General features: G+C 59.1%; 1 protein-coding gene across 1 annotated transcript; it reads left to right on the top strand.

Annotated features, from left to right (window-relative positions):
* Window positions 1-370: 370 nt before the first annotated feature.
* Window positions 371-15230, top strand: LOC119089797 (transmembrane protease serine 9). The gene is made up of 9 exons (XM_037212614.1): window positions 371-508; window positions 8332-8470; window positions 9238-9370; window positions 9788-10252; window positions 10882-10970; window positions 11407-11542; window positions 12095-12233; window positions 12603-12748; window positions 14562-15230. Exons 1-9 carry the CDS (start codon window positions 400-402, stop codon window positions 14718-14720), a joined length of 1515 nt encoding a protein of 504 aa, XP_037068509.1. The 5' UTR covers window positions 371-399; the 3' UTR covers window positions 14721-15230.

The following is a 15230-nucleotide window of genomic DNA, read 5'->3' as shown; positions in this document are numbered from 1 at the left end:
ATTCCGTTCCGGCCACAGCCCCTCTCCGAACCCCGTTCCGTTCGTTCCACCTCCTCAGATTCCGATTCTGGCCACGACTCCTCTCCGCACCCTGTTCCGCTCATTCCACCTCCTCAAGTTCCGTTTTGGCCGCGACCCCTCTCCGAACCCCGTTCCGCTCGTTCCTACTCCCAGATTACCTTCTGGCCGGGGCCCTTCTCCAAACCTGCATCCGGTCGTTCTTCCTGCTCCGCTCGCCGTTCCGTCTGCTCCCCGAACCCCGTTCCGGACATGCTCGCCCCGGGCGGCCGTCGTCCGGAGCGGGCGGCGAGCGCGACCAGCGGCGGCCGCCGGTGGCCAGGCGGGCTCAGTTGACGAGCAGTGACCGGGAGGCGCGCACGCTGCACAGCCCGCCCCGCCATGAGGAGCCCGCTCGGCCTGGCCCTGGCCGGCTGCCTCGTCGCCTACGCCGCCGCGGCCGCCGTCGAGAACTTCGTGTTCGAGACAGATGACGCCGTTGTCATCGAAGGTGAGTGTCGGGCCGTTCTTGGTGAGGGTGAGAGGTGAGAGGACGAGAGGTCGCCAGATACGGTGGCGGGACGATGGGTCTCGGACATGAGGTGAGGCAGGTTTCGGCGAGACGGTCTTCGCTCACTTTTTCTCAGTTCTCACTAAGACTAAAAGGGTGATTGCATTGGTAAGTTGTAAGGACTTGTAAGAACATTGGTAAGACACAGGGTTCGATTACCTCACGAAGGGAGTGCAAAATATACTGCATGCTTTTATTGAAGATAATAATTCAAAGAATCAACGAAAATTAATCGCGACAATGACTATAGACAAGGAAAATCCGCTGCACTTATCAGAGATACTGCAGAGAAGCCAAAGGCGTAAGAGGGGAAACACAGGGCACGTTCTTCCCTGGTTAGTAGGTTCTGGGATCGATTGTAAAGGGTCCGAGTGGATGGCCCGAAGGGATGGCTGGAGGTCGCATTAAGGGATCCCGACCTGCAGTGCCGGAATCGGATACACTTGAGACCAAAGAAAGGCCCTGTGTCGGTCCCTGAGCACCAGTATCAAACGGAGCCCTCTGCTCCGTTTCGAAAAGGGGCCGGATAAGGTGAACGAGGGTTCCTGTACCAATTCTTGGACCCTACTTCCAGTGACGGATCTGCTTGCGTCAACGAGGGTCCCCTACGCCGACCTGAGGTCAATCGCTCCGGTCGGTGGGTGCCTTGCGCCAGGGAGGGTACCGATGCATGATGCATATCTCTAAGGCCTCCGGATTGACCAAATGTCCTACCATCGGACAGGTCCCGTGTCACCAGAATAGCACCCGGCAGGTAACCCAGGTTGAGGCGGCAGGACCCTTCATAATTTGGTTGGGAAAGGCGAAGACCCGAGCGCTCCAGCCACGGCGCCCCATGTTTGGGCTAAAAGGTGGCTCCCTAGTGTTCGATGCACAGGACAATCTCAATTAGGGGGGCTTCCTGGCATGGCTGGCTGGCATACCTATGAACACTGGACCTCTCAAAGGAAATAACGCCTATTCCAACAATTGTGATTGATTGGGGGAAGGGGTTTTCACCGGCCCGCGTCATTAAGCTCTGTGTCCCCCAACCTCTCTAAAAAGACTAGCTACGCCGCTGATAGAGACAGTTAAGAGGGATGCTGTTACACTGGATTGCATAATCCTCAAGTCTTCACAAAAAACGTTGTCATTCAGAGATTGGAGTCCAAATCTGGGCGGAGCTGTGGATAGTGCTCCAGTGGCGGAAGACAGGTGGGCTATCGTACTTCGGTCCCTTAAAATTACACGCATTTTGCACTCCAGGTCCTGTCGGAGGCCGCATTGTCTTACCTTTTACGATGAGCTCGATGGTTTGGTGGCGGAGCGTAGAAATAATTGGTAGGCTTTGGATGCTAAAACGAATTGTGGTTGTCATTCCGAAATTAGGTGTACCGTCACGAACTTTAATGAGAGAGTTCGCGGTGTATAGGTGCAAACTATTTCGTAAGAAGCTGAGAAAAGCGTTTGATGACCGCTTATTTGAATCCCCAGAATGAGGTTTGGTTCCTTTGGTTCAATAATGAAAGCCTGACGTTGTTAAAATGCATTTACTTTTTTGCTAGAGCGTAGCGTTAGAGTAAATGGGGATTAATGATGTTGAACTACCCTCGAAGCATCATGATCATCAAAGCAATTTTACGATGAAATTGGTGCAATTATACAAGGAAAGACATAAAATCTTGCACTATTCGTCATTATTTCCGTTACCTTCCTGTTGTAATTAATTTTACTGAATATGTACTGATTTGATCCTGACACTCATTCTCTCTGATCACTTTAGCGTGAGCATAATCTTATCATCAACTTTAGTACCTGATCACTCATACTACATGCCCGCTATATGTAACCACATGCAACCGATTGTTCTACAACGTAATCGCATTTTCTCATGCTGCCTTGCCCTGAATGTTGCTGGGTATTCCCGCTACCGGCATTACGCCGCCGCCAGCCGACTAATCGGATTCTGGTCGAGCCGGCACGCGGTCTGCAGCGTCCGGCGCCGCGCCGTGACGCTTCCGTGGCGTTTGTTGTGACGCTCCGCCCGGGCGGCGGCCATGAATCCGACTGTCAAGTTCAAGGCGACGGCCTCATGGCCATGCGTCGCTGGAGACAAGGCCAGGAGAGTAATACTCTCGTTAAGGGCCGGGCAGGAATGGCACCGGCCGGCGGGCGGACCGCCGCGATCTCTGAAGCATGGCGGAACAAAACAGCGGCGACGCCCGGCTCTGGGGACACTTCCAGCTAGCCACGCCCGTTAAACGCACGGGGTCTAGCTCTGACGAGAGGCGGCTAAACACCTCATGTAGGAATATTTGCCATCTAACAGCTTTGAGAGCAACACGGAGATAGTGTTTTCCGAGCGGGCGTTACAAATGTAAAACTTTATTACGCTGTCAGGGGCCTGCAGCGTCAGTATGTCGAGACTTGACAGCCCGGCTCAACTCAACCAAGAGCACAAGTGACATCTACACGATAGCACATACCAGGGCGCTGGCAAATGCGTTAGCCCAGTTCCATACCGAACAGGTCGACACAGTGATATAACGCCAGTCTCCGTTGCAGTCTCCCGTGCTACTGACCTGTGTCCACTGCAGTCTCTCTCCGGGACCCGCCCGCGGCCTACATCTCGGCCCGAGCCCGCATCATTATCGCTCATCACCAAAACGGTTATGTCTAGCGGAGCGGGTCATCCGTGACAGTCGGACGGTCAGGTTCCTCGTGAGTAATGACTCAGATGCACCAGAAAAATCAACAAGCGTCGGTCCATGGTGGGTGGCCTGTCTTCTCTCTCTCTCTCTCTCTCCTTCTCTTATCCTCCCTTTCTCCTCCATCTTTTCTCATCTTTGTTCCGCCGTCTACCCTCCTCCGTCTCCGAGGACCGGGCCTCGGACGGGCACAACTCGTGGGAGCGCGGACGCGGCGTCGCCTGCTTCTCCGTGACGTTCAGAGGACGCCGATGTCTCTCCGTCGGAATGGGGGCCGGGCCGAGGCCGAGCCGGCCGACCGCGGCGGCTGTGCAGGCGGGAACAAGGTCAGTGAACCGACACCGCCTGCCGGTCGCCGCCCGCTAAAAAACGGAGCAGACGTGGAGCCGGAAGGCTAGCAGAGCCGGCGTGATCTCTTGCACTAACGACGGAAACTGAGGAAAAGGCATCTGCTTTTAACGCAGCGTGATAAAAATGTTATAAAAACGAGCTCAAAATCCTTGCAGGCAGGAACAATGTGGAAAGGACTTGAGATTACCTGAGTCAGTGATTGATACGTCAATTTAAATCGGTGCTTGCAAACTACAGAAACCGCTTTCCAACGGCTTAATTTTCCCATTTTTCAATACCGCACGCCTGGCAGCCGGCCAAACTTATTCTTAGTGAGATTGGCATTCCGATTGGACAAAACCTGTCCGCTGTGGTTTTTGTATCGTTTCCTGATGCTCACATGGTTCGTTCAAGCAAGCCGCTTATGTTCAAATTCAGAACACACCGCGTGTCGCATGCTTACGATGCGGGCCGAGGGCGGTCAAATCGGTATCAGTTCTCCTGAGTGTAGAAGGAAAGCCAGCGACTTGACGGACATCTCACTGGGAACAGCCAGACTGTAGAGGCGCCTCAGCTGGGTCGCTGTCATATGGGAGCGGTAGCGGAAGAAGTGTCCAGAGATGAGCAAAGGGAGTGATTTTGCAGCAGTCTGGATGATTTCTGTTTGTTTTTCACATCTATAAGATAACTTTATCTTTCCCCAGTTCCTCTAGCGCCCTCGTTTTGAGGTTTCCGACTTGTCCCTTTGCCCACCTATCTCTCTTCTTTCAATACCCGGTTACCCGAGCAGTAAACACACACTCTTAATCGCCTGTAGACCAGTTCGCGACGCAATGCCTACCACCCTACCACAAGAACAGGGCGCGGGAAGTCGAGCAAACGAGAATCAAACGGAACCCGCCAAACACAGATGACAGGCGCGCGGCGCCGCGGAGACGTCAGAGATCCGACCGCGCGGCAATCGGCAGAGCCATCTCGCGTCGCGAGCGGGACAGGCGCAGGCGATGCGGCGCGGCGGGGTGGGCTCGACCCCACGGCGCCGAATGTGGATCACGTGCGGCCCGGCACCGTCCGAGAGATCATTAACCCTGGCCGCGCTGACAATGTCGGAGAACTCGTTCTGGGGGCCAGAAGCGGTCGGCAGCGCGCGCTGGTGGGAGGGAGGGGGAGACGCCGCGTCGGCTGGGCCGGGCCTCCAGGAGGAGGGCGAGACGTCCCGCGGCGAGGGCCGAGCCGACCGCGCCAGGACTCACGGGCAGAGCGGAGCCGGCGACGACCGGAGACCGACGGATGGACGCCGGCGAGCTGGGATGGAGACTAGTACCGACAGACAGAACTCCGGACAAATCTTAATTTTTCCTCAGGAATTTGTTGGCCCCTGTGCGAGCCAACAGATTCCTGACGTGCTCAAAGAACGCAGGGTCGCGTGAAAAACTACAAGGCCGGGAAGCTATGCAGCAATCGGCAGACCCTTGGGTAGCTTGGTGAGCGTCTTGAGCGCATCAGGAATCTGTTGCCCTCTATGTGGGCCAACAGATTCCTGATGTGCTCAAAGAACGCAGGGTGGCGTGAAGAAATCCCTAAAGACTCTGCAGCAATCGACACACCCCTGGGTAGCGTGGCGAGCGCCCTGTCGACCAGCGGCACCTGCGCGGGCCAGAACTCAGGCTCGGACTGGATCGCGGCAGCCGCCTCTAGGGCGGGCCGCCAGCCGACGGCATCGCCGTCCGTAAAGGTTATATAACGGTCGACATCAGCGGGCCTGTTTTTTTACTGGGCCATCTCTCGGACCGACGCCCGGCGGAGGCCGACAAAACAGCGCCGACGCCAGTGCGCAGTAGCCCACTGGCGCTGCCGACGCGGCGCAGCGCGACGAACGTGCGCCACAAAAACGGCGCGCGCGGCGGCCTTGCGGCATCGCGCGGCGCAGCTGGAACTCGTTCCGCGCCTCGCGCGCGCCCGGTCAGCCCATCCGACCGGCCGTTGCCCGTTCGGCCAGTTGCGACACCGACCCCGGCGGCTGACCCACGAGGAGCGGGCTGCGGAAGCGCCGCTGGCCGGCCGCCGAGTGAAGACCCGAGCGCGTGCCACCGACTGATTACCTATGAGCGCACTCGTTCTGCCTCGTCTTTGTCTTCCAGTTCTCGCACCCCGAGCGATGTTATCTCGGAAAGCTTTTGTCCATCCCTGCATTGTCCGGACTGACTGCCAGCCCTGCGAAGGGGAGGGGCAGGTCGTTGGGCGGTTGGCAGGCCCGTTCGGCCGCTGCCCGACCGCTGGGCGCGGCGTGGCGCAGCGAGCCGGCCCAGCTCGCCCGCGCGGTCACTCACCTCGGCCGCTCTTTACACCGGGCCGCAAGGTCACTGCCAAGGCAGCAGCCCTGCGACGTCAGCCGAGAGGTCATGGGACCGCTCCGTTCCCAATACCGCCACGTGGTGCGACGCCGCCGAATGCACCAGCGGGAGGCGTAATCCCGTAACGGGACGCATGTGCAACGACTATGCAAAGCGTAGTCCTCTACATGCAGCGGCAGCGGCAGCGTTTTGTTAGACAGGACATGCTTGTTACGGCGCTTTATGTTTGGTCGAAAAGTTACACATGAAAAACCGTGGTGTTTTATTTATCGGAAAATGCCCACTTTGCTATAAGTGAAACATTACAACTTAATCGGCGAGTCACGACAGGTTTACGCCGCCTTGATCCAGTGCACAGTATATCGTGCATACAAAAGCATTTCACGCCACTCCAGTCACATTTCCATGCCGATGAGTTCCAGTGCCGCGGAGTCCGACAGAGCGCGGGATCACCGTGGCCGGCCCGACCAGTCAGCGCCAGCCGACGGCTTACCGGAGCGGCGGAGGCACCGGCCGGAACAGGGCCGGAACCGCGCGGCGGCGGCGGCCGCGGACAGGACCGGAACCGCGCAGCGGCCCGGCCGCGGACAGCTTCCCGTTACTCCTGCGGCGTGCACGCCCAGCGTTACGGTGCTGCAACGGCTGCCAGCCGGCTCGTACCCCGCAGCGCAAGACGCAGCCCGGGAGTCGTCGGCATTCAAATACCGTTGTCAGACACTGTACCAGAAGCATTGCCAGAGGCGTCATGCCCGTCGAGGTGCGGACGTAGCCTAAGCCGCAGCACCCACGACTGGCGCCAGAGTTCACTCACATCGGTGCATTTTGGCTCCGTGCCAGCCAGACACAACGCGCCGTTAAGTATCGTAACTCCTGCAAGATTTATCCCCGATGCATTCATTGCGCAGCGCCCTGCAGGTCGTGACCTGCAGACGAATGTTGTGCGAACAGAGAGCAAGTCTACGGGGAGATGCCGTTCAATCAACGGCGCATGACCAACCTCAAGCGTCATTCCGGAATGGATTACGCTACTAAAGTGAGCTTACGCATCGGCTCAAAGAGTCTGGCCATGGCAAGTTGAACCCATGAAGAAATGTCTGACACGCAACGTCGCGCTGGAAATTGGCCTTCAAAATGTACCATGATCACCTGACTTGAGCTGGAAATTGGCCGCGCATGATTCCTGTCACATGAGTCAGCGCCGCCATGTAATTGCGGCACTACAGCTATGCTGGTAGGGTATGAAGACGATGCGACGCCTGAATTCTGATTCACATCGTTTCGACCGCCGGTTGGGAGCCCGCTCCCCCCAATCAGATTTCACAGTGTGTTGAGTTACAGCTCTCTCTCTCTCTCGAGGTTATTTCGGGGAGATGACACAGAGACATTGCTGAGGCCTGTCAGGATCTGGATGTGTTACTAGGGCCGCTTTGGACAGGTGAGTGAGTGGTGGATCCCAACATGACATAAAAAGTGCGGTGCTGCCTCGGAATGTTCGGGGAATTTGGAAAACTGGAAAACCAGGAAGTCAGTCAGCGTGAATTGACTTCTTCGAGCGCTTCTAAAACTCTGTATCGCTGGGGAGAGGCCCATCGCCTGACGCGCGGTGAAGGAACACCGCACGTGCAATTGCACTGGGCCATTATCCAGAAATCGATCGAATGTTCAGTACGCCATCTAAAATGGCAATTCAAAAATTATCTCACAATGCTTCAAAGAGCAGCAGCGTTACCTCGCTGTCAAACTGTCCCAAGCTATAAGAGGTTAAACAAACTGTGGACGAATTGCGATATCCCAGGTTCACAGCTCCAAGTCTACGACTGGAGCAGTGAAGCGGAATTTGGCGTACTACTGAGACTCCACCACCGATAGTTATGGCCAGAAGGAAGCGCCGCGGGAGGCGTGCCACCCCCGAGACGCCGTCGGCGGTGCGAGGAGCCGACGTTGCACGTCCGGGAGCCCCCTGAGCGTGGCGGGGCTCGTACGACGCCCGCGCGGCGCTCTCTCCGGCGCATCCGGAACAGGCCGGGGCGGGTCAGCCGGGGGAGGGGGCAGCGGCGCTCTCTCCCTCACGTCGACCCAGTTCGGTCGGCAGCATCCGGCAGCCCGGGCGGCGCCGGGGGACGTCTCCGGGACGGGGCCTTGCCGCCCACCCACGGGTGCCGCACCTGATGTGGTCCTGAGAGGAGCCCCAGGTCACTCAGAGGTGCTGCACCCGCTCAGCTCACCCACGGTTCCTGGAATGGCGCCTGCATCGCCCACGAGGTGATGGATCTGACATATTCCCGGGAGGAGTCCCCGAGTCACCCGCGGCGTGATGAGTCGGCACATGCCACCAAGACCCCCAGATGGCGCTCGTGGTGACGCATCTGACGCCGCGCCGCCGCTGTTTCAGCCGCCGATCTGCAGGACGTCGTGCGAGACAAGCGCCAGCTATGGCCCAAGTACCCCAACTACCCGCAGTCGGTGGTGCCGCCCGGCTGGCCCGGCCTCCCAGCAGGAGTCACCGCTACTTGTAATACGGCGGACGGACGGTAGGTGGCCATGACGTGCCCCACGCTAGATGTGCGAATCGAATCTCGAAAGATAGCTCCCAAATAAACAAAACGGACGGTAGTAGGCCAGCCTGTTATGTCTAGACTCACTGCCAACCGAAGTAACTAGGACGGCTCATTGCAGCTGAGCTGTCCCATGTGCCATGCTGTTCTCCTGCTCCGCAGCTTCCTCCCTCTGCTCCGCTTTGCACCATACCTGGATACATAAATTAGGTGTGTATAACCGGTTGGGCCGATCTGATGTTTTCGCCACTTTTACTGGAGCGGCCGGTGATCGGTTTGGTGGAGAGTGCCGGCGTGACTGGCGGTCATATATTCCTCGATGTTTGCCATGTAATGCACCAGCATCAGTGCTTTGTTCTCTGTCAGTTAGCTCCTCCTCTGAATCGTTTCAAGGAAAAGCCGCTGTCGGGCCCTTGTACAGGAATTGCATCTGCCACGCCCTTCGACGGGTCATTACACTTATCCCATCCCCAGCAGTTGTGTACGGCATCCCCCGTCCCCGGGGACGAGCCCGCACTCGGTCCTGTCGCCATGCGAAGGCCGGAGACTCGGCACACTGCACGGGGAGTCCTATGGCTCCGCCTGACTCACAGGAAAGGCTTAGTTCAGCCCGTTCCTGAAGGCCACCCTTTAGCCTCACCTTACACCCGCAAGCGGTCTTTACCTATGTCCTGTGTCCGTCGCCTACCTCTGTCCCACCTTGCCCATACAAGGGCGAGCTCTAGCCTTCCGTCGCCCGGCAGGAGCGGCCTGTGCCTGACGCGCTCGACCTGTCGCTGGACGCGCGACACGACCGAGGACGACCCCAACAGCCTAGACAGGACGCTGGGGGCCTGCACGGCCGTCGACTCGTCCTCACGGCGCGGCGAGCCGTCGGTGCGCGGCGTCTGCTGCCCAGGCCTCGGCGTCGGCAGCGCTCCCACCACGCCGCGGCCGGCCGGCGCCGCTGCCACGCAGTGGTGGCAGACCACGCAGGCGGCCTCCACCCAGCGGGCGGAGGCGTCCACGCAGTGGTGGCAGACGTCTACTGAGCAGGTGGCGCCGACGCACTGGTGGCAGTCGACGCAGGCCGCGGCGCCCGCGGCCACCACCACCAGGCGTCCGGCCGCCGGCAGCACGCAGTGGTGGCAGACCACGAGGGCACCGTCGGGGACCAGCGAGCGCGCCGAGGCGCCGACGCTGGCGCCTGGCATCCCGGCGTTCATCACGCACGCGTGGCAGGCGACTGGCGGCACGACGGCGCGGCCGCCGGCGGTGGTGCCCGGCGCGCCCACCTCCAAGCCGCGTCCGCCCGGCCTGCCGGCGGCGCCCACCCACTGGTGGCAGAGTACGCCGAGCTCGGCGCCAGCGCCGGTCACTGACCGCCCGGCTGGCGCCACCCAGTGGTGGGAGACGACCAAGAGGCCGACGGCGGCCACCACCAGACCGACCGCGCCGCCGGCCGGCGCCACCCAGTGGTGGGAGACGACCAAGAGGCCGACGGCGGCCACCACCAGACCGACCGCGCCACCGGCCGGCGCCACCCAGTGGTGGGAGACGACCAAGAGGCCGACAGCGGCGCCCAAGCCGCCGGGCGCCACGCAGTGGTGGGAGACGACCAAGAAGCCAGTGACCACTACCAAGAGACCGACGCCGCCCGCTGCCGCCGGCGGCGGCGGCGGCGGCGGACAGTTCAGCGCGTGCGGCACGCGCAGCACCGAGGGCGCCGACAGGATCGTGGGCGGCACGCAGGCGGCGAAGGGCGAGTTCCCCTGGCTGGTGAGTGGAGGGCAGGCTCCTGTGGCTTATGAGCCCCTGGTAACTGGTACGGCGGCTGACCAGAGTGAGGTCTCCACGGGAGATGGGTCTCCAGCGAGTTCTCTTGGCTTAGAAGCGTCTGGGCGGCAACATTGGACAAATTTGCTTGCTTTGTGAGTGCTCCGCGAGTTTCATTGGATGAAGAACGCTTAGTTCAGTACGGCCACATTGAGTGAAGTATGCTTTTGAATTGTATGATAATATTCGACTTTTTGTAGACGGCAAGCTTCCAGCTGAGCATTAGTGCAAGCCCACAGATGATCAATGCAGATACCGCATCTAGTCATGCGAACCATGGAATCATCAGCACTGACTTATAAGCGTCCTGTTGCTAAAATCAAGTCTTAGCTGGCATCGAATGTTTTAATAGCTTATCTCAACTCTTGCGACCATCAGTACCTTTCTGCATACTTCCTCCACACCCGTAAGGATAAGTCGAGAAGCCTTTCATCGGAGCCCCACGCGTCCATCCATTTGCGGAGTCCTTGGCCGCTAGGTGATGACGCGGCTGAGCTTGCAGCACGACCTGTTGGAGAAGCTTAGTCTCGCCCCTCGTTGTTGGAGAAGCTCAGTCTCGCCCCTTGTCGCAGGCGGGCATCTTCAAGAGCGGCCGACAGTTCTGCGGCGGCTCTCTGATCGACAAGCGACACATCCTGACGGCAGCTCACTGCGTGGCCCAGTAAGAACCTCACTCCCTGCCCGCACGTGCTTTATGTTGGTTAAGTCGTGTTTGTTTGCTGTCACTCAACTGCCCATGTCTAGAACCTTGCAACGACTGCTGTGTTGAAACCTCTTCGTGGTTTATTGTTTCTGGCAGCTGCCCTTGGCTCTTTCCGTTCATTCTAACGTGCGTTTCTGGGCAGTCTCAGTTAAAAAAGTACAAAAGTGGCGCATGGGCGCACGTCGTACGTTTCCAACACGCTGCGTTGATACTCGCAGCGTTTAAATGAGTCCCCAGAAGCCCGCCTCGGACCGGCCTCCAAGCTCGGGATGCTTCGGTGCCCTCTGACAGCGGTGTCAGCAGCACCGGTGTCGTCATCTCCAGACGGCCGTCGAGCGGCCTGCTCTGGCGCGGCTGCCGCCAGCCCGCCGGCTGACACTGGCCCTGTCCGCAGCATGAGCTCTTACGACGTGTCCCAGCTGCTCGTGCGGGTGGGCGACCACGACATCAGCTCGCCCTTCGAGGCCAAGCACGCCACGTATAAGGTGGCGCGGATCGTGCGCCACAAGGGCTTCTCCGAGAAGACACTGGTGAGGAGTCGGTGGTTAAGGCGAGCCAGCTGACTGCGTGCTGGATTCCGGATACGAGGAGAGGCCACGTAGGACGCGACCGTGAAGTTCACACACTGACCTTGTCCTTGACTAGCCACGTCCGGCACATAACTTCATGATCGCAACGGAGCGTCACATCATGTTATGCCATTGTTCTGGGGCACTGCACTCTGTTATGTAATCGCAAGGAGCGGCCCAGGATTACAGGTTGTTAGGTTTTGTTTATAGCGAGTAATTGTTATTTCGACAGAAGGTAAGTTTCTGGCCGTGCTACACAAGCACACAACTGGCCGCCAAACAATAACGGTCCGGCGGCGGTGTTCTCCTCCGAGTGTGTTCAAAAGCAACGTGAAAATCAGTACGAAAACCGTTAAAGATCATTATATTTTTGACGCACAAGAAATACAAGTGACTGAAGAGAAAGTCATATCTTTGCCGCTGTCACATCAAAGACAAAATTGTCCGATTCTCTGCAAGGACGTAGTGCCTCCATAGAACCACCCAGCAGTTTGTTTCTGTTCCCGCCTGCAGCATACGGACATCGCGCTGATCACGCTCACCAAGGACGTGGAGTTCAGGACCAACATCCGGCCGGTGTGCCTGGACTCGGGCAGCAGCACGTACGCCGGCGAGATTGTCACTGTCGCCGGCTGGGGCAGCCTGCGCGAGGGTAAGTCACCCAGACTGGGGGTCACAGCCGGGAGGCAGCGACTAGCTGAGGCCAAGCCGGACCAGGGAAAGGAGTGCACGATCGCATGTGGTTATTCGATCTGTTCTATCGGTTTTCTGGAGGTTCATTGCGTAGCATGCAAAGTCGGCAGCTTTCTTGTGCTCCACAATTGCGTTGTTTTTACGTTGATCCCCTAGACGTCGCTCTCGCGCCCAGTCATTGCAATTTCACCAAACAAACTCAACTGGGCACAACCCTGCACTGCGCGGACGGAGCGATGTTAGGCAGAGGTGCTCAGCTCCACTGGGCGCCGACGGCTGCCGCCCGCTGCCGGGCTCGCGCGTGACCGACGCCGCGTGCGCCCCGCAGGCGGCCGCCAGCCGTCCATCCTGCAGAAGGTCAGCCTCAAGGTGTGGAGGAACGACAAGTGCAGGGCGACGTACGGCGCGTCGGCGCCCGGCGGCATCATCGACTCGATGCTCTGCGCCGGCCGCCAGGGCAAGGACTCGTGCAGTGTGAGTACCCAGCGATAGGGGGGGGGGGGGGGAAGCTGCTGCCGCGGTGGGACCGAGCGCAGTCCGGAGGCGGGAGGCGGAGCGAGCTCAGTGACGGAGCCGGACGGCGTCGCCCGAGATCCGCGTGGAAAAGAAACGATACCGGCGCCGCGGTAGTATGGATGGCAGGGTAGCATAGATAGCATGGATAGCTGGGTCGAACGCATCTTCAGCATGGCTTCAAAAAGCAAAACGGAGGCGTCTTCTGAAAAACTGTTTAAGCGTGAGGGGTGAAAGACGCGGGAGATAACACAAAGACGTGAAACGCTACGTTTTTAAACACATCAATCAGGAGTGAATCTTGTAATTAAAGATAATTGCCAAGTTCACACAGGCATGCCTTTTGGCCAAAAGCTCCGGCGAACATAGTATGGCCCGCGCACACACAGTCCGGACCGGACATATGCGGTCCGGACCGGACACACACAGACCGGACCGGACATATGCGGTCCGGACCGGACACACACAGTCCGGACTGAACACATACGGTCCGGACCGGACACACACAGTCCGGACCGGACATATGCGGTCCGGACTGGACACACACAGTCCGGGCCCGGCACCCACTGTCCGGACTGGAACACACAGACCGGACCGGACACACACAGTCCGGACCGGACACACACAGTCCGGACCGGACACACACAGTCCGGACAGGACACCCACTGTCCGGACCGGACACAGACAGTCCGGACTAGAACACGCAGTCCGGATCGGACACACACAATCCGGGCTAGACCTTCACATGCCAAGCAAGACTCGCATAGTCCCGACCGGACTCAACACAGTCCAGACCTGACTCCCATATCCAGGAACGTACGCGCACTCTTGACACTCTCTGTGGGAATCCGGTCCACAGTGTGGACCGGACCCCCACTGCCCGAAACTGATCAAGATATCCCAGGCAGGACTCTTACTGTCCAGACCGGGGTCACGCAGATGGAAACAAACTCCCATACCCTTGGTCAGACTACCTCAGTACGGACTGAACCGGACTCCTTACACCCGGAACAGACTCATTCAGCCCGGACCGAACCTAACTCTCACATTCCGGACCAGACTCGCTCAGTCCGGACCGGACTCGCACAGCCGAGCCCGATACCGGCTTGCGGCTCCAGCCTCGGAGGCGGACCACCACCGCGGACCGGGGCGTCAGCCGCCGCCGCCGCCGCACATCCCAGGCCGGTCAGACCGGATGGAAAATCCGCACGCGCGCGGCCGCTGCAGCGGCGCCTCTAATGGACGGCCGAGCAGACTGATATCGGAATGCGGTCGCGGCAGAGACGGCGCGATTAGAGAACAATGTGCACCGTCACCCCGCGAGGAGCCGGGGGCGCAGCGAGACAGAGGCGGGTCACGCTGGCGGAGGGCGACGTGGCGGCGAACCGTACAACAATTAGGCAGGCCCGATACTTCGTGATAAGATTGATTCGACTGTCTGAAATGTTACGCCATCGACGAGCTAGATGACCTCCGCTGTCGGCGCTTCCTTGAAGGTTCAGTTATCGTCATCGGTGGCCGGCACGTGTGGCGCGTGCGGGCTGCCTGTCGGGCCTGCTGGCGTGACGTTCCTGTTGGCAATGCGCGGGATCCCTTCGCCATCAGAGCGGCTGATGGTCCTCTGACGTATGCCGCCCTTGTCAGCGTGGTCATGCGCTGCATCTGTCGACGCCTGTTCGTGTGCTGTCGCCTTGCCCCATGTGTGCCCTCTGCCGTCGGTGTGTTCACTGGTGCTCCGTCTGGCACTGTGCTCACGTGCTCCCTCTGCCGGCAGGGCGACTCTGGCGGCCCACTGATGCGGGTGGCGGGTGTGGTGTACCAGGTGGGCGTGGTCTCGTGGGGAATCGGCTGCGGCAAGGCCCAGTACCCCGGCGTCTACACCCGTGTAGCCAAGCTGCGTGATTGGATTGATAGGAACAGGGCCGCCTACTAGGACGGGTGGGGCGGCGCGCGCGGCGGCCGCCACCCAAGACACGCGGGCGAACGGAGGCCGATGGCCGGCGGGGGTATCGTGTGATATCGTGGACTTCGTGTCGGAGAGTGCCTTTCCGCAGGGGGACAGGCGGGCTCGCTCCCTTCTCGAGCGTCGCAGAGCCGGAAAAGACAGACGGCGCATTATAATCTTCAAGACTTCATCGCATTCGCCAAGTCGGCCATGTGGGTTTTCCTTCTGCACTGGTGTGATGAGATGAGCGTTTAGAGGGTGTGTGTGCGTGTGCGCGTGTGTGTGGGCGTGTGGGAGTAAGTGGGTGTACCAGGCCTCGCCATGTCATTCTAGACTGATGACGAAGACTTGGAAATATCTAACGTCTTACAGGTCAATGCATTCGCTGAACCGTCGCATTAGGTCCATTGGTGGCGAGACCAAAACGCGACGGCTTTTTACAGAAAAACGCTGTGGTTTTGTCACATCTATACTGTGAAAATATACTACCGGATCATG

This window comes from Pollicipes pollicipes, unplaced genomic scaffold, assembly GCF_011947565.3.
Source record: "Pollicipes pollicipes isolate AB1234 unplaced genomic scaffold, Ppol_2.1 Scaffold_3087;HRSCAF=3621_pilon_pilon_pilon, whole genome shotgun sequence".
Lineage (NCBI taxonomy): Eukaryota > Metazoa > Arthropoda > Thecostraca > Pollicipedomorpha > Pollicipedidae > Pollicipes > Pollicipes pollicipes.
This window is presented reverse-complemented; position numbering and strand designations above follow the sequence as displayed.